General features: G+C 44.5%; 1 protein-coding gene across 2 annotated transcripts in view; it reads left to right on the forward strand.

The window, feature by feature from the left end:
* The window catches only part of EP400 (E1A binding protein p400), a 306993-nt gene that overhangs the window by 94260 nt on the left and 190187 nt on the right, over positions 1–22546 (forward strand). For both annotated transcript variants that reach the window (XM_077293325.1, XM_077293326.1), the window contains exons 11-14: positions 8144–8180; positions 14454–14632; positions 15686–15863; positions 15946–16082. In XM_077293325.1, the coding sequence (XP_077149440.1) occupies positions 8144–8180; positions 14454–14632; positions 15686–15863; positions 15946–16082 (531 nt within the window). The remainder of the gene's footprint in view (positions 1–8143; positions 8181–14453; positions 14633–15685; positions 15864–15945; positions 16083–22546) is intronic.

A 22546-nucleotide genomic window follows, 5' to 3' on the forward strand; every position in this document is an offset into this window, starting at 1 on the left:
ATGCGTTTTGCTGCGTTTTTGTTTGCGTTGTGCGCTGCGGCGCCGACGCTGCGGCGCACAACGCAAATGTGAACGTAGCCTTATATGGTTAATTAATCATTGTCTCCTGACCCTGACAGGTCATTTTTACCTGATTAAATAAAAGTTACATTTTAGGGGCATGTTTTTTGTCCTCTTAGGTTCTCTAATCAGCCAAACTGTTTTCAGATTTGCTAGCATACTTGCACAAGGGTATTCTATCCATCCATTAGCCTTACACAGTTAGCAAACACAAAGTACCCTAAGAACACTGGAGTGATGGTTGTTGGAAATGGGCCTCTATACACCTATCACGCAGGGAGGGGGCTCCCAGCGCTCCTCCATCAAGATGGCCGTGGGGTCCTTTCGAGTCCTGCAGGTAAGGTGGCTTGTGAGCGCCTGCTGGGAGCAGGCGCCAGCATGCCTCCTTCCCTGTCTGTCAGATCGCTGATCTGACATTATATAGTGATGTCCCATACTGGGACAATGTAAAAAACAAAGCTTAAAAAAAAATTACAAAGTGTAAAAATATTTTGTTTAAAATCCCTAAATAAAGAGAAAATAAATATTTTTTTTCCAATACATTTATTTGGGTTAATAAAAAAAATAACAGTGCTCATATTTGGTATCGCCTTGACTGTAATGACCCGCTCTTTAAAACTGTCCCACTAGTTAACCCCTTCAGTGAACACCTTAAAAAAAAAACAATGAAAACGGGGGCAAAGTACAATGCTTTATCATCATTCCACCAAACAAAAAGTGCAATAAAACGCGATCAAAAAGATGGATGTAAATAAAAATGGTATCAATGAAAACGTCATCTTGTCCAGCAAAAAACAGCTCCATCAGCAGAAAAATAAGTTATAGCTCTCAGAATAAAGCGATGCAAAAACAATTATTTTTTCTATAAAATAGTTTTTATTGTGTAAAAGTGCCAAAACATAAAAAACTATATAAATGGGGGTATCACTGTAATCATACTGACCTGAAGAATAAAGCGGTCATACTAATTTTACTAAACGCAGAGCGGTATTTAACCCCTTCCCGACATGCGCCGTACTAGTACTGCTCTGCGGGAACTGAGTTCCTGCAAACTGCAGTACTAGTACGGCGGCATGATCGCACAGCCTCACGCTGAGCACCGCGGCAATCGCGTGCGGGTGTCAGCTGTATATGACAGCTGACACCCCGCAGCAATGCCCATGATCGGCGCTAGCGCCGATTGTGGGCATTTAACCCCTCTGATGCCACTGTCAGTAGTGACAGCGACATAGAGGGGCATCGCGCAGGGGCTCCCTGTGCTTTCCCACCGGAACGAGACGCGATCGCGTTGTTCTGGAAGGAGTCCCCGGATCCAAAATGGCCGTAGGGCTCCTTTCGGGTCCTGAATTGAGGTGGCTTGCCGGCGCGGAAAGCCTCCTGCACTGCCTGTCAGATCGCTGATCTGACACGGTGCTATGCAAAGTGTCAGATCAGCGATCTGATCTAATATAGTTATGTCCCACCCTGGGACAATGGTAGAAAGTAAAAAAAAATAAAAAAAAGAATGTATAAAAAAAAATGTCCAAATAAAGGAAAAAAAAAAAAATTCCCAATAAATCCATTTATTTATGTAAATAAAAAAAAACTATAAAAGTACACATATTTGAGATAGCCGCGTCCGTAACGACCCGCTCTATAAAAACTATCCCACTAGTTAACCCCTTCAGTGAACACCACAAAAAATAAATAAATAAAAAAACGAGGCAAAAAACAACGCTTTATTATCATACAGGCGAACAAAAAGTGGAATAACACGCGATCAAAAAGACGGATATAAATAAACATTGTACCGCTGAAAACGTCATCTTGTTCCGCAAAAAAAAAGCCGCCATACAGCATCAGCAGAAAAATAAAGTTATGGCTCTCAGAATAAAGCAATGCAAAAACAATTATTTTTTATATAATAATAGTTTTTATTGTGTAAAAGTGCCAAAACATAAAAAAAATGATATAAATGAGGTATCGCTGTAATCATACTGACCTGAAGAATAAAGCTGCTATAGCAATTTTACCACACGTGGAACGGTATAAACGTCCCCCCTAAAAGAAATTCAGGAATTGCTGGTTTTTGTTCATTCTGCCTCCCAAAAATCAGAATAAAAAGCGATCAAAAAATGTCATGTGCCCGAAAATGGTACCAATAAAAACATCAACTTGTCCCGCAAAAAAACAAGACCTCACATGACTCTGTGGGCCAAAATATGGATAAATTATAGCTCTCAAAATTGTGGTGATGCAAAAACTATTTTTTGCAATAAAAAGTGTCTTTTAGTGTGACGGATGCCAATCATAAAAATCTGCCAAAAAAAAACGCTATGAAAGTAAATCAAACCCCCCTTCATCACCCCCTTAGTTAGGGAAAAATAATAAAATTTAAAAAAATGTATTTATTTCCATTTTCCCGTTAGGGTTAGGGTTGGGGCTAGGGTTGGTGTTGGGGTTGGGGCTAAAGTTAGGGTTGGGATTAAAGTTAGGGTTGGGATTAGGGTTAGGGGTGTGGTTAGGGTTATGGTTGGGATTACGGTTAGGGGTGTGTTTGGGTTAGGGTTTCAGTTAGAATTGAGGGGTTTCTACTGTTTAGGCACATCAGGGGCTCTGCAAACGCGACATGGCTTCCGATCTCAATTCCAGCCAATTCTGCGTTGAAAAACTAAAACAGTGCTCCTTCCCTTCCGAGCTCTCCCGTGCGCCCAAACGGGTTTACCCCAACATATGGAGTACCAGCGTACTCAGGACAAATTGGACAACAAATTTTGGGGTCCAATTTCTCCTGTTACCCTTGGGAAAATACAAAACCGGGGGCTAAAAAATAATTTTTGTGGAAAGAAAAAAGGTTTTATTTTCACGGCTCTGCGTTATAAACTGTAGTGAAACGCTTGGGGGTTCATAGTTCTCACAACACATCTAGATAAGTTCCTTGGGGGGGGTCTAGTTTCCAATATGGGGTCACTTGTGGGGGGTTTCTACAGTTTAGGTATATCAGGGGCTATGCAAATGCAACGTGACGCCTGCAGTCCAATCCATCTAAGTCTGCATTCCAAACGGCGCTCCTTCCCTTCCTAACTCTGCCGTGCGCCCAAACGGTGGTTCCCCCCCACATATGGGGTATGAGCGTACTCAGGACAAATTGGACAACAACTTTTGGGGTCCAATTTCTCCTGTTACCCTTGGGGAAAAAAATTGCGGGCTAAAAGATCATTTTGTGGAAAGAAAAAATTATTTTTTTAATTTTCACGGCTCTACATTCTAAACTTTAGTGAAACAATCGGATAAGTTCCTTAGGGGTTCTTCTTTCCAAAATGGGGTCACTTGTGGGGGCTTTCCACTGTTTAGGCACATCAGGGGCTCTCCAAACGCGACATGGGTTCCGATCTCAATTCCAGCCAATTTTGCATTGAATAGTCAAACGGCGCTCCTTCCCTTCCAAGCTCTGCCATGCGCTCAAACTTACCCCCATATATGGGGTATCCGCGTACTCGGGACATATTGAATAACAACTTTTGGGGTCCAATTTGCCCTATTACCCTTGGGAAAATAAAAAATTTGGGGCGAAAAGATCATTTTTTGTGAAAAAAAAGATTTATTTTTTTTTTACGGCTCTGCATTATAAACTTCTGTGAAGCTTTTGGAGGTTCAAAGTGCCCACCACACATATAGATTAGTTCCTTAGGATGTCTACTTTCCAAAATGGGGTCACTTGTGGGGGGTTTCCACTGTTTAGGCTCATCAGAGGCTCTCCAAATGCGACATGGTGTCCGATCTCAATTCCAGCAAATTTTGTATTGAAAAGTCAAATGGCGCTCCTTCCCTTTCGAGCTCTGCCATGCCATACGCCCAAACAGTGGTTTACCCCCACATATGGGATATCGGCGTACCCAGGACAAATTGTGCAACGACTTTTGTGGTCCAATTTCTCCTGTTACCCTTGGTAAAATAAAACAAATTGGATCTGAAGTAAAAATTTTGTGAAAAAAAGTTAAATGTTCAATTTTTTTTAAACATTCTAAAAATTCCTGTGAAGCACCTGAAGGGTTAATAAACTTTTTAAATGTGGTTATGAGTACCTTGAGGGTGGAGTTTTTAGAATGGTGTCACATTTGGGCATTTTCTATCATATAGACCCCTCAAAGTCTCTTCAATTGTGAGGTGGTACTTAAAATATTGGTTTTGCAAATTTTGTTGGAAAAATGAGAAATCGCCCTTCAGTTTTTAACCCTTATAACTTCCTAACAAAAAAAATTAAAATTGTGCTTATGTAAAGCAGACATGTGGGTAATGTTATTTATTAACTATTTTGTATGATATGACTCTCTAATTTAAGGGCATAAAAACTAAAAGTTTAAAAATTTCAAAATTTTTGGCAAATTTCCATTTTTTTCACAAATAAACGCAAGTCAAATCGAAATTTTACCACTATCATGAAGTACAATATGTCCCAAGAAATCATTCTCAGAATCACCAGGATCCGTCGAAGCTTTTCAGCGTTATGACCTCAAAAAGTGACAATAGTCAGAATTGAAAAAAATGGCCTGGTCAGGAAATTGAAAACAGGCTTCGGGGTGAAGGGGTTAAAAAAAAGAAGCAATTCCTGAATTTCTGGTTTTTGTTCTGTCTCCCAAAAATCAGATTAGAAAGTGATAAAAAAAAAGTCATGTGCCTGAAAATGGTACCATTAAAAACCTCAACTTGTCCCGCAAAAAACGGGCCATCACATGACTTTTTGACAGCAGCAGCCAAACATAAAAACCCCATATAAATTGGTATCCCTGTAATCGCACCGACCTGAATAATAAAGTCGCCTAATCACTTATACTGCACGAGGAACGGTGTAAAGAATAAATAGAACCAATTCTTCACCTACTGTTGATTTTTTTTTTTTCATTCTGCCTCCCAAAGATCGCAGTAAGGCTCGGCGAACATTTACCCTGCGCTCTGCACTGACCGCTTACAGTGGGGTTTCTGTAACAGCCTGTCCCTCCTCTGGCCTGCGTCCCTGGACTGCCATGTAATCGGGCTGGAGTCAGCAACCAGTAGGGGGGGAGCCCTCCCCCATTGAGGGGTGGACCCCAGGACACAGAACAATAGACTCATGTGTTGGCTGATCCAATTGTGTGGTGACTTGCGAAGGGCTGGGATATTAGGCTGAGGCGAGATCCCTGTGACCGTGTGTATTGTTGGAAGCTGCCACGTGGGACTGTTGTGCCCCTCATCTGCTGGATCTATTGAATTCACTCAAGGACTATTGCCATTTCCCTGGCGTCGGATTACCGGGTGGTGCCCCCGGATCTACTCCCTTTCTGTGGACTCATTGTGGACGCTGCAGAATTACTTTCATTTGCGTTGTCCCAGTTCCCTGTTCCAATAAATCTTGTTGGATTGTTTATCGGCCTGGTGTCTCTTCCTGCTCTGTCGCATACCTTGTCACAGTTTCCGTGTAAATCTCTGAAATACGTGATTCAGACAGAACCCCCCCCCCCCCCCTGGCGGAAATTTCCCTATAATGAGGCAGATGGAGTCACTGTGCACGCCATATGACCCATGATCCAGCGGTGTCCGTCTTTTTAGGATTGCACAGTTTTGTGCACTTCTGATAAGGACATCGCTGAACAGAGGCTTCAACTCAATCCACAAAAAAAGCAAGTTCCCACTCAAGTCCGTCCCCTGTTAACGGAAATATAGGGGCTTCCACGTTACTGGTAGCACAAAGGCTCTGGAAAAGCAAAATGGCTCCTCATTCTCCAAAAGAAATTCAGCAAATTCGGCGCTCCCAAATTCAAATGCCTCCCTCCCTTCTGAGTCCCAGTGTGCCTTCCCTTCCAAGCTCTTCCGTGCACCCAAACAGTAGTATTCTCCAATATGTGAGGTGTCTGTTTACTCAGGAGAAATTGCACAACAAATTTTATGGTGCAATTTCACCTGTTTCCCTTATGAAACTGCAAAATATGGAGCTAAAAAGATTTATTTTGGAAAAATGTAATTTTTTATTTATTTAATTTTTACAACTCTACGTTGTAAACTTCTGTGAAGCAGTCGCTTAAAATGTGATGTGGTCCCTAAATAAAAAAAATAAAATAAAAAATAATTTGCAAATTTTGTTCTAAAAATTAGAAATCGCTGGTCAACTTTTAACCCTTATAGCTTCCTAACGAAAAAAAAAAGTGTTTCCAAAATTGTGCTGATGTAAAGTAGACATGTGGGAAATGTGTATTAACTATTTTGTGTGATATGACTGATTTAAGGGCATGAAAATTAAAAGTTTGAAAATTGTGAAATTTTCGTCAAATTTACTTTTTTTAACAAATGCAAGTCTTATCAAAGAAATTTTATTACTGTCATAAAGTACAATATATCACAAGAAAACGTTGTCAGAATCACTGGGATCCGTTGACGCTTTCTAGCGTTATGATCTTATAAAGTGACAGTGGTCAGAATTGTAAAAATTGGCCTGGTCAGGAAGCTGAAAACAGGCTTCGGGGTGAAGGGGTTAAGTGTTGCAATTATGTCTAGTACACATAATGTGATCAGAAATTAAACTGCCCAGCAAACACCATAAGGCTATGTGCACACGGTGCGGATTTTGCTGCGGATCCTCAGCGTTTCTGCACCTGCGGGTCCGCAGCGGTTTCCCATGTGTTTACAGTACAATGTAAACCTATGGGAAATGCAATCCGCAGTGCACATCCTGCGGAAAAAAACGTGCTGAAACGCAGCGGTTTACATTCCGCAGCATGTCAATTCTTTGTGCGGAATCCACAGCGGTTTTACACCTGCTCCATAATAGAAAACCGCAATAGAATCCGCACAAAAACCGCGGTCAATCCGTGGTAAATCCGCAATAATTCCGCAGGAAAAAGGCGCAGTTTTTGCCCTGCGGATTTATGAAATCCGCTGCTGAAAAATCCGCAGAGGATATTTCTACGGGTGCACATACTCTTAAACTGAGCAAATGTAAGCCCATGGAGCCTGAAAATGAGGTTGTGCAGAAAATCTGAAAATGTTTTAATTCACCTATTCTACTGGCACATTTGGAAGGGATTAAGAGATACAAATTTTGCTGTGTTTCTTTAGGGAGCAGTAGGGCTACGTTCACATTTGCGTTGTGCGCCACAGCGTCGGGCGCTGCAGCGTCGCCGCATGCGTCATGCGCCCCTATATTTAACATGGGGACGCATGGGCATGCGTTGTGTTGCGTTTTGTGACGCATGCGTCTTTTTGGGCGCACGCGTCAGGGCGCAGAGGACGCAGCAAGTTGCATTTTTTTTGCGTCCAAAATCATACTAAAAAAGAACGCATGCGTCACAAAACAATGCGTTTTGCATGCGTTGTGCATTGCGTCGGCGATGCAACACACAACAACGCAAATGTGAACGTAGCCGAACACTGCTGTATAAATCTGTGCACGGACTGGCAGTCCGCTGTCCTGACCTGAACATGACAGCTGCATAGAAATACCTGAAGCTGTCATGCTCGGGTCGGTAGAGCCTGTGGCTAGTCTGTGCACTGCTATCCGATCTCAGTCCAATTTATACAGCCGTCTGACTGCGACCTTACAGCGATGACCTATACATGAGATAAGTGAGTGAGGTTGATCATAGGCACACCCAACCCATTAATTTTCCATTAAACTACCAAATTTAGTATAGTATTTGGCTGTCTCAAGCAGACCAATAGAGAATGAATGAAGTGGTGATGAGTTGGCTTCATCTTTGCTCCATTTAGACGGGGCTCTGTAGTGTCCAGTTTGTGACGTTGATGAGGGTCCTAGTTCTCGGACCTACAGCCACTTATCACTTGTCCTAAAGATGGATGATAACATTAGAACTTTATTAATTTGGGCAATAAAAAGTTGCATAATGATTTTGTTTGTTTGCTTCCTTAGAATATCCAATATAATAGGGAATCTATACTAATAATGTATTTTATTTAAAGTATTGTAATCTTAATAATTCCTATTTTTTTGTGTATGAGTATAGCTGAAATTGAGGGCGCTTAAGTTTTGTTTTCAATTTGACACAAAACATGAACTGTTTGCTAGACCATCATGTAAATCCAGTTACTGATGTCCACTGTTTTTTGTCTTCAGGATCCAGCAGCAATTGGTTCTGTTTTAAAGCCAAAAGGTTTGTTGTGCTTTGTGTTTCACATAAAATGCTTAACTTGGTAAATATATTTCTGTGGGAACCCCTTCTCCAGCTAGGCCCTATACACTCCATAATGTACAATTTGCAACTTGATGTAAATTTCTGCATTTTCTCCATTGTTTTTGTAAGGAAAATACTTTTAATATCTTAGGGTAGGTGCACACGATAAGTAAATGCTGGGGGTTGGACATTGCTTACTTGTGCAGCATCCAACCCGCAGCTTCCAGATGTTACAGCCTAGTGGATAGGATTTCAAGAAATCCCACACCTACTATGCGTGCACAGATGCCCGTGGCATACCTGCGGAGACGGACATGCGGCATGTCTTTCCAGACTGCAGCATGTTTTATTTATCTTGCGGAATCGCGAACCGCCTCAAGATAAATGTTACCTGTGCAATGTATTGGATGCCATGAATCTGTACGGTTCAATGAACTCATGCGGATATACCTGCTTTCAGTAGTCGACAGCGCTTTGGATGCATTGGACATGTGCTGTGTCCACAGCACTGCCAGTTACTGACCGTGTGCACATACTCTTATTCTTTAAATGCCGAAAATCAGTTTTTTCTTTGACATTTCTAAACTAAAACAAAGTATAAAACTCAGTGGGGAAAAAAGTAAATAAAAAAGATTTGTGGGTGTGGGTATGTGTATATTATATATAATACCTATATTTTTTTGATTGATACAAAATACTTCCTTGTCAGTGTCCTAAATCTGTGAATTTTTCCTTGCAGTTATTGATTCTTTAAAAACTTATGTCTGCAATTTGCAATTTCTTTGTTCTGCATGTGAGTTTTGCATCGGAAAATCTGTCTTATTTTTGGGATTTCGATCTTATTTGCTCACATGTTCTTAACCCCTTAAGCCCGTATGACGTACTATACCGTCGAGGTGGGGTGGGCCTTAATTCCCGGTGATGGGATAGTACGTCATACGCGATCGGCCGCGCTCACAGGGGGAGCGCGGCCGATCGCGGCCGGGTGTCGGCTGCATATCGCAGCTGACATCCGGCACTATGTGCCAGGAGCGGTCACGGACCGCCCCCGGCACATTAACCCCCGGCACACCGCGATCAAACATGATCGCGGTGTACCGGCGGTACAGGGATTCATCGCGCAGGGAGGGGGCTCCCTGCGGGCTTCCCTGAGACGATCGGTACAAGGTGATGTACTCACCTCGTACCGAACGTCTTCTCCCTGCAGGCCCCGGATCCAAAATGGCCGAGGGGCTGTATCCGGGTCCTGCAGGGAGCACTTCCGGGTCGGAGCAGGCTGCAGATGAAAGCTGCAGCCTGCTCCGATGAAAGTATGATCGCAGATCTGATAGAGTGCTGTGCACACTATCAGATCTGCGATCTGTGATGTCCCCCCCTGGGACAAAGTAAAAAAGTAAAAAAAAAAATTTCCACATGTGTAAAAAAAAAAAAAAAAAATCCTAAATAAATAATAATTAAAAAAAAATATTATTCCCATAAATACATTTCTTTATCTAAAAAAACCAAACAAAAACAATAAAAGTACACATATTTAGTATCGCCGCGTCCGTAACGACCCAACCTATAAAACTGGCCCACTAGTTAACCCCTTCAGTAAACACCGTAAGAAAAAAAAAAAAAAACCGAGGCAAAAAACAACGCTTTATTACCATACCGCCGAACAAAAAGTGGAATAACACGCGATCAAAAAGACGGATATAAATAACCATGTTACCGCTGAAAACGTCATCTTGTCCCGCAAAAAACGAGCCGCCATACAGCATCATCAGCAAAAAAATTAAAAAGTTATAGTCCTCAGAATAAAGCGATGCCAAAATAATTATTTTTTCTATAAAATAGTTTTTATCGTATAAAAGCGTCAAAGCATAAAAAAATGATATAAATGAGGTATCGCTGTAATCGTACTGACCCGACGAATAAAACTGCTTTATCAATTTTACCAAGCGCAGAACGGTATAAACGCCTCTCCCAAAAGAAATTCATGAATAGCTGGTTTTTGGTTATTCTGCCTCACAAAAATCGGAATAAAAAGTGATAAAAAATGGTCACGTGTCCGAAAATGTTACCAATAAAAACGTCAACTCGTCCCGCAAAAAACAAGACCTCACATGACTCTGTGGACCAAAATGCGGAAAAATTATAGGTCTCAAAATGTGGAGACGCAAAAACTTTTTTGCTATAAAAAGCGTCTTTTAGTCTGGTTTCACACTTGCGTTTTTATCTGCATGCGTTTTTTAAAAAAACCGCATGTGTGAAAAAATGCATGTAAACGCAGTAAAACGCATGCGTTTTTATAGAAAAACACAAGAAAACAAGAAAAAAACAAAAAACCCTACCCCTAACCTGAAATACGTGGCACTGAAATACGTGGCACTGAAATATACGTTTATATACGTATATAAGTGCCACAATATTTCAGTGGCCACGTATTTAAGTGCCACGTATTTAAGTGCCACGTATTTAAGTGCCACGTATTTAAGTGCCACGTATTTAAGTGCCACGTATTTAAGTGCCACGTATTTAAGTGCCACGTATTTAAGTGCCACGTATTTAAGTGCCACGTATTTAAGTGCCACGTATTTAAGTGCCACGTATTTAAGTGCCACGTATTTAAGTGCCACGTATTTAAGTGCCACGTATTTAAGTGCCACGTATTTAAGTGCCACGTATTTAAGTGCCACGTATTTAAGTGCCACGTATTTAAGTGCCACGTATTTAAGTGCCACGTATTTAAGTGCCACGTATTTAAGTGCCACGTATTTAAGTGCCACGTATTTAAGTGCCACGTATTTAAGTGCCACGTATTTAAGTGCCACGTATTTAAGTGCCACGTATTTAAGTGCCACGTATTTAAGTGCCACGTATTTAAGTGCCACGTATTTAAGTGCCACGTATTTAAGTGCCACGTATTTTTCAGTGCCTGAAATACGTGGCACTGAAATACGTGGCACTGAAATACGTGGCACTGAAATATGTGGCACTGAAATAGCGTGGCACTGAAGTATTTACGTGCCACGTATTTTTCAGTGCCTGAAATACGTGGCACTGAAATATGTGGCACTGAAATATGTGGCACTGAAATACGTGGCACTGAAATACGTGGCACTGAAATACGTGGCACTGAAATACGTGGCACTGAAATACGTGGCACTGAAATACGTGGCACTGAAATACGTGGCACTGAAATACGTGGCACTGAAATACGTGGCACTGAAATACGTGGCACTGAAATACGTGGCACTGAAATACGTGGCACTTATATACGTGGCACTTATATACGTGGCACTTATATACGTGGCACTTATATACGTGGCACTTATATACGTGGCACTTATATACGTGGCACTTATATACGTGGCACTTATGACTGTCAGAAAATGTTCAGTAAACGGTTAGGGGTGAGGTTAGGGGTAGGGTTTCAGGTAGAATTGGGGAGTTTCCACTGTTCAGGCACATCAGGGGCTCTCCAAACGCGACATGGCGTCCAATCTCAATTCCAGCCAATTCTGCGTTGAAAAAGTAAAACAGTGCTCCTTCCCTTCCGAGCTCTCCCGTGCGTCCAAAAAGGGGTTTACCCCAACATATGGGGTATCAGCGTACTAGGGACAAATTGAACAACAACTTCTGGGGTCCAAGTTCTCTTGTTATCCTTGGGAAAATAAAAATTTGGGGGGCTAAAAATCATTTTTGTGGGAAAAAAAATATGTTTTATTTTCACGGCTCTGCGTTGTAAACTGTAGTGAAACACTTGGGGGTTCAAAGTTCTCACAACACATCTAGATAAGTTCCTTGGGAGGTCTAGTTTCCAATATGGGGTCACTTGTGGGGGGTTTGTACTATTTGGGTACATCAGGGGCTCTGCAAATGCAACGTGACGCCTGCAGACCAATCCATTTAAGTCTGCATTCCAAATGGCGCTCCTTCCCTTCCGAGCTCTGTCATGCGCCCAAACAGTGGTTCCCCCCCACATAGGGGGTATCAGCGTACTCAGGACAAATTGGACAACAACTTTTAGGGTCCAATTTATCCTGATACCCTTGTGAAAATACAAAACTGGGGGCTAAATTTCATTTTTGTGTGTAAAAAAAAAAAAAAAATTATTTTCACGGCTCTGCGTTATAAACTGTAGTGAAACACTTGGGGGTTCAAAGTTCTCACAACACATCTAGATAAGTTCCTTGGGGGGTCTAGTTTCCAATATGGGGTCACTTGTGGGGGGTTTGTACTGTTTGGGTACATCAGGGGCTCTGCAAATGCAACGTGACGCCTGCAGACCAATCCATTTAAGTCTGCATTCCAAATGGCGCTCCTTCCCTTCCGAGCTCTGTCATGCGCCCAAACAGTGGTCCCTCCCCACAAATGGGGTATCAGCGTACTCCAGACAAATTGGACAACAACTTTTGGGGTCCAATTTATCCTGATACCCTTGTGAAAATACAAAACTGGGGGCTAAAAAATCATTTTTGTGAAAAAAAAAAAAAAAAAATTATTTTCACGGCTCTGCGTTATAAACTGTAGTGAAACACTTGGGGGTTCAAAGCTCTCAAAACACATCTAGATAAGTTCCTTAGGGGGTCTACTTTCCAAAATGGTGTCACTTGTGGGGGGGTTTAATGTTTAGGCACATCAGGGGCTCTCCAAACGCAACATGGCATCCCATCTTAATTCCAGTCAATTTTGCATTGAAAAGTAAAATAGCGCTTCTTCCCTTCTGAGCTCTGCTATGCGCCCAAACAATGGTTTACACCCACATATGGGGTATCGTCGTACTCAGGACAAATTGCACAACAACTTTTGTGGTCTAATTTCTTCTCTTACCCTTGGGGAAATAAAAAAATGGGGGTGAAAAGATCATTTTTGTGAAAAAATATGATTTTTTATTTTTACGGCTCTGCATTATAAACTTCTGTAAAGCACTTGTTGGGTCAAAGTGCTCACCACACATCTAGATAAGTTCCTTAGGGGGTCTACTTTCCAAAATAGTGTCACTTGTTAGGGGTTTCAATGTTTAGGCACATCAGGGGCTCTCCAAATGCAACATGGCGTCCCACCTCAATTCCAGTCAATTTTGCATTGAAAAGTCAAATGGCGCTCCTTTGCTTCCAAGCTCTGTCATGCGCCCAAACTGTGGTTTACCCCCACATATGGGGTATCAGCGTACTCAGGACAAATTGTACAACAACTTTTGGGGTCTATTTTCTCCTGTTACCCTTGGTAAAATAAAACAAATTGGAGCTGAAATAAATTTTGTGTGAAAAAAAGTTAAATGTTCATTTTTATTTAAACATTCCAAAAATTCCTGTGAAACACCTGAAGGGTTAATAAACTTCTTGAAAGTGGTTTTGAGCACCTTGAGGGGTGCAGTTTTTAGAATGGTGTCACACTTGGGTATTTTCTATCATATAGACCCGTCAAAATGACTTCAAATGAGATGTGGTCCCTAAAAAAAAATTGTGTTGTAAAAATGAGAAATTGCTGGTCAACTTTTAACCCTTATAACTCCGTCACAAAAAAAAATTTTGGTTCCAAAATTGTGCTGATGTAAAGTAGACATGTGGGAAATGTTATTTATTAAGTATTTTGTGTGACATATGTCTGTGATTTAAGGGCATAAAAATTCAAAGTTGGAAAATTGCGAAATTTTCAAAATTTTCGCCAAATATTCGTTTTTTTCACAAATAAACGCAAGTTATATCGAAGAAATTTTACCACTAACATGAAGTACAATATGTCACGAGAAAACAATGTCAGAATCGCCAAGATCCGTTGAAGCGTTCCAGAGTTATAACCTCATAAAGGGACAGTGGTCAGAATTGTAATAATTGGCCTGGTCATTAACGTGCAAACCACCCTCGGGGCTTAAGGGGTTAAAGAAGTTGTCTGGTCTTAAATTACAAGTCCGCAGTGCCTTTAGGCTTGTGAATACTCACATTGCGCGCTCTATGCTCTGTAAGGATTCTCCGTTGACTGGGATGGCAATTATGTGATATGCATACTCCTGGCCTCAATAAAATACAAAAATATTGAGTGAAGCTGGAATCAGTTTGGTTGGAATGTTTCCAGAAGTATGCAGATTGAGTGCAGACTTGTAGTTTAAGACCAGACAGCCCCTTTTTAATTGAAAGAAAATTTATATTCAGTAGATTTATTGGAAATTGGTAGAGCTTTGAACAGATGACTGACACAAAATATATTTTTTATAAAACAAATATTTTAAAGGACTAAAAATCCTGTTTCTCCATTTTTGCACAGGTCGGGACATAAACTTAGATTACACTCAGAAGCAGGTAGTTCTTATAGACTCTCTGCTGACTGTGGATGGGGGTAACAGTACCCATGTGGGTGCAAGGAAACACAATCGGGACATTGCAGAGGTGGCTGCTGCCGCCGAACTGTTACTTCCCCGTGGTAGTTCACGTATCTCTGGACCAGTAAGTGCTTTGTTTTGTTCTTCTGTAATTTCTAAAACATTTTGCACATTTCAGGTGGTAGTCCCTTTTTTATGGTATTTGAACCTACGATTGTCTGACTGCTTGTGCTAGATATCACAGTGCTGTGTATAGCAAAAATCACAGGCTCCTTTTGGAGCCTTGGCAGACGCTAGGTTTCATTGAAGCCCCGTGATGACAGGCATGGAGGTCTTCAACAGACTCCCATCAGTGTCTTGCAATCACATCACAGAGCACCTGATGGATGCATAGAGGACATGTCCTCATGCCAGTACTCTAAATGTCCATTTTACAGCCGCATTTAACATAAATCTTTCAGTGCACTGCTCTGCTCCATCCGCGGCTGTTAAAGACCTGCCGTTGTCACAGCCATTATTTATCGGGTATATGATGGGCTCATCCCGTGAGCCCACTCCAGACTTGTTACGTACATGTACAGTGGCTATAGGTAAGAGGTTAAAGGGAACCTGTCACCAGGAATAACTCTGTTAACCTGCAGATATAGAGTAAATCTGCAAGTTACCAGCATTATTATGCTGTCCAGCGCCTGCACGCAGCCGAGTGCAGCGGGGAGAAAATTATCTTTATTCTCCCCGCCAGCATTCGGTATTCAGTCGTAGGGGGCAAGGCGCCACCATTTCAGTCACTGCTCTGAATATACAGAGGGGCTGCTGTACCCGCGCCCGGCCCTGACTGACAGCCGGCTGCAATGTAGAGCCAGTGTTGGTCAAGACCGGGGATGCGGTTATAGCGGCCGCTCTGTATATTCAGAGCGTGACTGTACCAGCGCTGGCACCCCTCCCCTATGACTGAAAACCGAATGATGCCGTGGAGAATAAAAATCTTTTTCTGACGCATTCGACTGTGTGCAGGTGCCGGACAGCATCATAACACTCTTAACCTGGAGATTAACCCCATATCTGCAGGTTAACAGCGTTATTCCTGGTGCTAGGTTCCCTTTAAAGCAGTATGCTAGAATAAGTAGTTTTTTTCCACTGTGTATTTCTTAATTTCTTAATATATGCAATTGCATAGGTGAAAACCTCTCCACCGCCATTACTTCATGGCAGACTTCGAGATTATCAGATGATCGGATTGAACTGGTTGGCACGACAATACAAGAAGAATCTTAATGGAATTCTGGCAGATGAAGCAGGTCTTGGTAAAAATGTCCAAGTCATTGCTTTGATGGCACATCTGGCTAGCAGTGAAGGTGAGTATTAATTCACTGTAGTTTTATTGGCAGATGTTAGATTTTATCTATATCCTTTCAAATACTGTGTTTTCTCATTCAGGAGTGTGGGGTCCTCACTTGATTGTTGCACGAAGTTGCAATGTTCTAAAATGGGAATTGGAGCTGAAACGCTGGTGTCCATCTCTTAAACTACTTCTGTATTTTGGGAGCCAAAGAGAACTCAGGAGAAAACGGCAGGTAAAATATAAAATAAGAACTGTCTTTCTTTCTTGAAGTGAAAATTCTAAAAAATAAAAATTAATTCCTTTTAAAATAGGATTTGTCCTTCGCCTCATTGGGGGACACAGACCATGGGTTGTATGCTGCTTGCCACTAGGAGGCTGACACTAAAGGTACCGTCACATTAAGCGACGCTGCAGCGATAGCGACAACGATGCCGATCGCTGCAGCGTCGCTGGAGAGCTGTCACACAGACCGCTCTCCAGCGACCAACGATGCCGAGGTCCCCGGGTAACCAGGGTAAACATCGGGTTGCTAAGCGCAGGGCCGCGCTTAGTAACCCGATGTTTACCCTGGTTACCATCGTAAAAGTAAAAAAAACAAACAGTACATACTCACCTGCGCGTCCCCCGGCATCCGCTTCCCTGCACTGTGTGAGCGCCGGCCCTAACAGCAGAGCGGTGACGTCACCGCTGTGCTTTTACTTTCACTTTAGGGCCGACGCTCAGTCAGAGCAGGAAGCGGTCGGCGGGGGACGCGCAGGTGAGTATGTACTGTTTGTTATTTTTACTTTTACGATGGTAACCAGGGTAAACATCGGGTTACTAAGCGCGGCCCTGCGCTTAGTAACCCGATATTTACCCTGGTTACCAGCGTAAAACATCGCTGGTATCGTTGCTTTTGGTGTCAAACCTGACGATAAACGCCGGTCTGACGACCAAATAAAGTTCTGAACTTTATTCAACGACCAGCGATATCACAGCAGGATCCTGATCGCTGCTGCGTGTCAAACTAAACGATATCGCTAGCCAGGACGCTGCAACGTCACGGATCGCTAGCGATATCGTTTAGTGTGAAGGTACCTTAAGTTAGCACAAAAAAGTTAGCTCCTCCTCTGCAGTGTACACCCTCGTGCTGGCTCCCAGAGAACCAGTTCTTGCTTAGTGTCCGTAGGAGGCGCACGGATGGGTCTGCTATTCAGACCAAAAACTCTTTATTATTTTATTTTTACATTTTTTATTTTATTTTTTCCAATGGATGAAGGGGCGACGGATCCTTTCAAGGCTCCAATCTCCCCGAACCATCAACAGGCGAGTACGGAGAGTGCCGCCTCTCCGTATCCTCTCATGTGACGTGGGATGCCGCACCTGAGCTGATTCTTAGGGGCGACGGGACACCTTCAACGGACGAGCACATGGAGTGTCGCCTCCACGTATCATCTTCTGCAGCCAGGCCTATTGCCGGACATTCAGCCCTGTCCCATCCTAGGCGATTCTCCCTTTCGATGTAGAGAGGCCCACCTCGTGGCATCCGAGCAGCCCCCACTGCACCACCACTGTTAAACACTGATGGTACAAGGAGGCGAACGGTCCCTCTCCACCTCCTTTCTAAAGGGATGGTGGATTGAGTGTTTCCCCCTTATCCGTGCACTATCCAAACCAGCAGCAGCACAGGAGGACCTGCAGCAAGCTGCCTTACCTGCCACCCAGCAGATTCTCCAGGTAAGTGCCGGGGCTAGAGGGCTCCTTTCAGGCGGTCTGGGGCGGCGCTGGTTGAGGGGGACCGATTTTGACAGCAGGGGCGTGCATTCGGCCCCTTCCTACATCAGCGCCGGCCGGCGCCACAAATTTAGTCCCCGGCTTCGGCCCTGTACTAGGCTGCAACCCCTATCTGCACCCATGCCATGATGCGATGTGGTGGTTCCACCCACCGGTCCGGCATCTGAGATCTCGGGGGCCATCTTTCTCCCCCCAGACCGCCTCAGGACACACTAACTGCCATCAGGACCGGCAGCAAGTGTTCTCAGTGCAGGGGCCATGCAGTTGGAGAAACGCAGGAGGAGCGGGGACACAGACCTGGGTAAGGGAGCGCTGCATTATACATCCTCCTCCCTGCTTGTAAGCCCCTTTTCACAGCAGTATCCCTTCTCGGCAGCCCCTAATATTATAGGGCCACAAAGAAGGGTACATAATGTCCCAGCCTAAGGCATCAGAAAAGTCTAACAAGACTATGGCTATATTCTTTACTTCATTAACCTCCTGACAGTCTGTGTTTCCTAATGCTCAGAGTTCTCCACTCTGCAATGCCTGTGACCCCAACTGCGCTCAGGAGCCCTCCGCCGCCACCGAGCCCAGTGTACCTAGTCCCCCTGAGTGGGCTTCATCACTGTCTCGCTGGCCAAAGCGATTGAATCCCTCCGTGATCCTCCGGGGGACTGGAGCGTTTGCAGGATTGATGTAGACAGATCCTCCCCAAGCCGGGAGCAGTCGGAAAACAGAGGCTGAAAGCGCTCTAGAAGCCGTCAGGCACCTAGAAAAGGGATCCGTAGCACGTCTCCTGAGCAGACATGTGCCATGTCGCCTCACAGCTCCGTTTCTCGCTCTCTCCAGAGTTCAGTAGCAAACGCGAATCTGATGGTTCCTTGGTTCCTTTAAGAGAACTAAACGCTCTCATAAGGCATTTGCAATTCATCCTATTTTCTGCCATAGTTAATATGCATAGAGAGCGCCCGGATAAACGCTTCACAGGGCAAAAGCCTCTTGAAGTCAAGTATTTTTTTTCAGCTGAGCTGAAAAAGGATTGGGCAGAATCTCCAGTGGTAGACCCCCCCCAGTATCCCACCTAGCATCTAAAACTATCCTGTCCGTGCCGGATGGCTCATCCATCAAAAATCGCATGGACCATCAGATAGAAGGCTTGGCCTGCTCCGCTTTTGAGGCCTCAGGTTCGGACCTGTATCCATCCTTTGCCGCAGCATGAGTAGCTAAGGCTACTAATTCTCTTTGGAACAGTAACCTTCCTCCAGAGGTGTCGCACCTTGCGAACCAAATTTCCCGGGCAGGTGATTACCTGGTACACGTATTCTTGGATGAGGATGAGGCTGGTTGTGCTGCTCAGTCAGCAGCCAATGCCATCTTTATCAGAAGGTCATTATGGCTCAGAGTCCTTATCAAACCGGTCGCTTATTTGGAGAAAAGCCGGATCAGATCATTTCCGATACTAGTGGAGGAAAGCCTAAATTCCTTCCCCAACATAGACTTAGGCGTCCCTTTCGGAGACAGCAACAAATCCATTTCCGTTCCTTTCGCTCCACTCCAAGCTGGGCCGCTACCACTATTTCATCCGGTTCAGGACGTTCTCCACGAAGAGTTGGAGACATTCAGGTCTCATACAGGCCTAACAGCATTGGAAGTCCTGACCCAAACAGTCGAGGCCTAAAGGACCTAGGTCCCAGAAATTTTCCTCACGCTAACTATCAGCGCTAGCTGGTCGACACAGGCAGGGTGCGCAGTCACTTCTTTTTCGTGGGGTCTGGCTTTCCGTCATCTCCGAAGAGTGAGTCAGAGATCTGGTGTTGTCCGGATACAAAATCGACTTTGCTACGCGCCCCCCTTCACGTTTCATTCCCTCTCGTCCTCCCTCTTCAAAGGCAAGGGCAAAAGCTTTCTCCCGGGCCATATACCCATTGTGTCACTATGGCGTCATTGTCCCCATCCCAGAAAGTGAAAGGTTTCAGGATTTCTAATCAAACCTTTTCGTCGTCCCAAAGAAGGACAGAAAGGTGAGACCCATACTAAACCTCAAACTTCTAAACAAGTTTGTCAAGGTCCGTCATTTCCGCATGGAATCTCTGCGTTCAGTTATCACTTCCCTGAAAGAAGGGGAATTCTTTTCCTCATTCGACATCCGAGACGCTTACTTGCACATTCCAATTTTCCCCCTCACCAGAGATTCCTGCGCTTCGCCATTCGCGACCAGCATTTCCAATTCACGGCCCTGCCCTTCGGCCTTGCTACTGGCCCCAGAGTGTTCACAAAGGTCATGGCAGCCGTCATGTCAATCCTGCACTCTAGCATCGTGATCATTCTGCCCTATCTGGACGACCTGTTGATCTGTCCTTCCACGACTGCTTGGAGTCCGTTCGCATTACTTGCGATACCCTTTCTCGTCTGGGCTGTCTGATAAAATTAAGCAAATCCTCTCGGGTCACAGCCCAGAAGATCTTTCTAGGAATGTCCCTGGACTCATCTCGGGGGTTGGTAATTCTCCCTCCAGACAACGTCTTAGCCCTTCAATGAGGAGCTCAAGCACTTCGTCAGTCTATTCCTCACTCCATCCGGTTTGCAATGAAGGTACTAGGAAAGATGGTGGCCGCAATGGAAGTGGTCCCCTTTGCGCAACTGCACCTTTTTCCCCTGCAACATTCCCTTCTGGCAGCTTGGGACAGATACCCTTTCTCCCTCAACCGAAGGTGCCGCTTATCCCTGCAGATCAGACAGACTCTCAGGTGGTGGACATTGAAATCTTCCCTCAACCAGGGGAAGTCTTTCTACCCGTTCAATAGCTAGTGGTAACTACCGATGCCAGTCTTTCGGGTTGGTCAGCAGTCTTCCACCTCCACACTGCTCAGGGCCACTGTTCAATTCAGGAATCAAAGCTACCGATCAACGTTCTGGAGATCTGTGCTATTCGACTGGCCTGCAGCACTTCCATCTCCTTCTGGCGGGTCACCTCATCCGTATCCAATCAGACAACACCACGGCTGTGGCATACATCAATCATCGGGGGTACCCACAGCAGGACTGCCATGTCCGAGGTAAGTCACATTGTTCAATGGGCAGAGAACAACCACTCTGTGATTTCAGTGGTGCACATTCCAGGAGTGGGGAGTGCGAGCTCCATCCGGAAGTCTTCTCCCAGATCTGTCTTCGCTGGGGGATCCCAGATGTGGACCTCATGGCGTCCAGACTGAATGCCAAGATTCCCTAGTTTATAGCGAGGTCTCGAGAACCAAGAGCCATTGGTGTTGACGCTCTGGTTCTTTCATGGCGCCAATTCCGCCTTCCGTACATTTTTCCTCTACCGTTACTCCCCAGAGTAATCAGGAAAATCAAGGCGGAAGGAGTACCAGTGATCCTGGTTGCTCCCAATTGGCCTAGTGGTTCACAGAGTTGGTATGCCTCGTCCGCTGACATACCCTGTAGACTGCCAGATCAGCCAGATCTGCTCTCCCAGCGCCCCATCTACCACCAGAACACTGGGGCCCTGTGTTTAACGGCATGGCCGTCGAATCCTGAGTCTTGACCCAGGCTGGGTTTTCTCAACAGGTCATTTCCACCATGGTTGGTGCCCGTAAACCCTCTTATGTATGCATCTATCATGGTACCTGGAAGACATTTTTTGCCTGGTGCAAGTATCGTGGTCTTTCTTCTGTCATCTTCTCAGTTCCCACCATTTAGAGTTCCTACAGGCCGGTCTGGACACCGGGCTGGCACTCGGCTCTCTCAACGGCCAAATCTCCGCTCTATCGGTCTTTATTTCAGAGACGCATCGCATCAAGACTTCAGGTTAAGACTTTTCTTCAGGGGTGTCACATGTTGCTCCTCCCTATCGCATGCCCTTAGAGCCTTGGGACCTCAAGGCTAAGTGCCCTTCAGGAACCGCCCTTTGAACCGCTTCAGGACATTTCGCTGGTCTTTCTGTCCTGGAAAGTTGCCTTCTTTGTGGCGATCACTTCGATAAGACTTATTTCAGAATTAGCCGCCTTATCCTGTTAGACGCCTTTCCTTAACTTCAAACAGGACAAGGTTGTCCTCAGGCCATCTCGGTCCTTTTTGCCAAAGGTTGTTTCGTCCTTTGATCCTAACGAGGACATTGTTCTTCCTTCCTTTTGTCTGGCCCCTATTCACAGAACTGAAAGAGCTCTCCACGCTCTGAACCTAGTCAGGTCTCTGCGAAGGTACGTCTCAAGAACGGCATCCTTCAGAAGAGCAGATGCTCTGTTAGTTCTCCCGGAAGGTCACAGGAAGGGTCTTGCCGCTTCTAAGGCCACGATAGCCAGGTGGATTCGTTCTACCATCCAGGAGTCACACCGAGTCAGAAGTCAGCCCATCCCAACGGGGATCAGAGCACACTCCACTCGAGCGGTGTTGCCTTCTTGGGCCATTTGGCATCAGGCAACGACTGAGCAGGTCTGTAAAGCTGCAACTTGGTCCAGTTTACATACCTTCGCAAAGCACTATAATATTCACTCTCAGGCTTCAGCGGATGCGAGTCTGAGCAGAAGAATTCTGCAGGCAGCAGTGGCGCACATTTAGGCAGTTGTTGCATGAAGCCTAATCCTTTGTGTTGTTTTCTCACCCAGGGACTGCTTTAGGACGTCCCATGGTCTGTGTTCCCCAATGAGGCGAAGGAGAAACAGGGATTTTTGTGTACTCGCCATAAAATCCTTTTCTCCGAGCCACTCATTGGGGGACACAGCACCCACTCTGTTAGCCTGTCGGCTTTTATGGCTTTTGCCTGTTTTAAGTTCACATGTTGTACTCTTCTATGTTGTTGTTACTATTTGTTCCTACTGCTTTTGCACCGAACTGGTTCTCTGGGAGACAGCACGAGGGTGTATACTGCAGAGGAGGAGCTAACTTTTTTTTGTGTTATCTTAGTGTCAGCCTCCTAATGTAAGGAGCATACAACCCATGGTC

This window comes from Ranitomeya variabilis, chromosome 1, assembly GCF_051348905.1.
Source record: "Ranitomeya variabilis isolate aRanVar5 chromosome 1, aRanVar5.hap1, whole genome shotgun sequence".
NCBI classification, from domain to species: Eukaryota; Metazoa; Chordata; class Amphibia; order Anura; family Dendrobatidae; genus Ranitomeya; species Ranitomeya variabilis.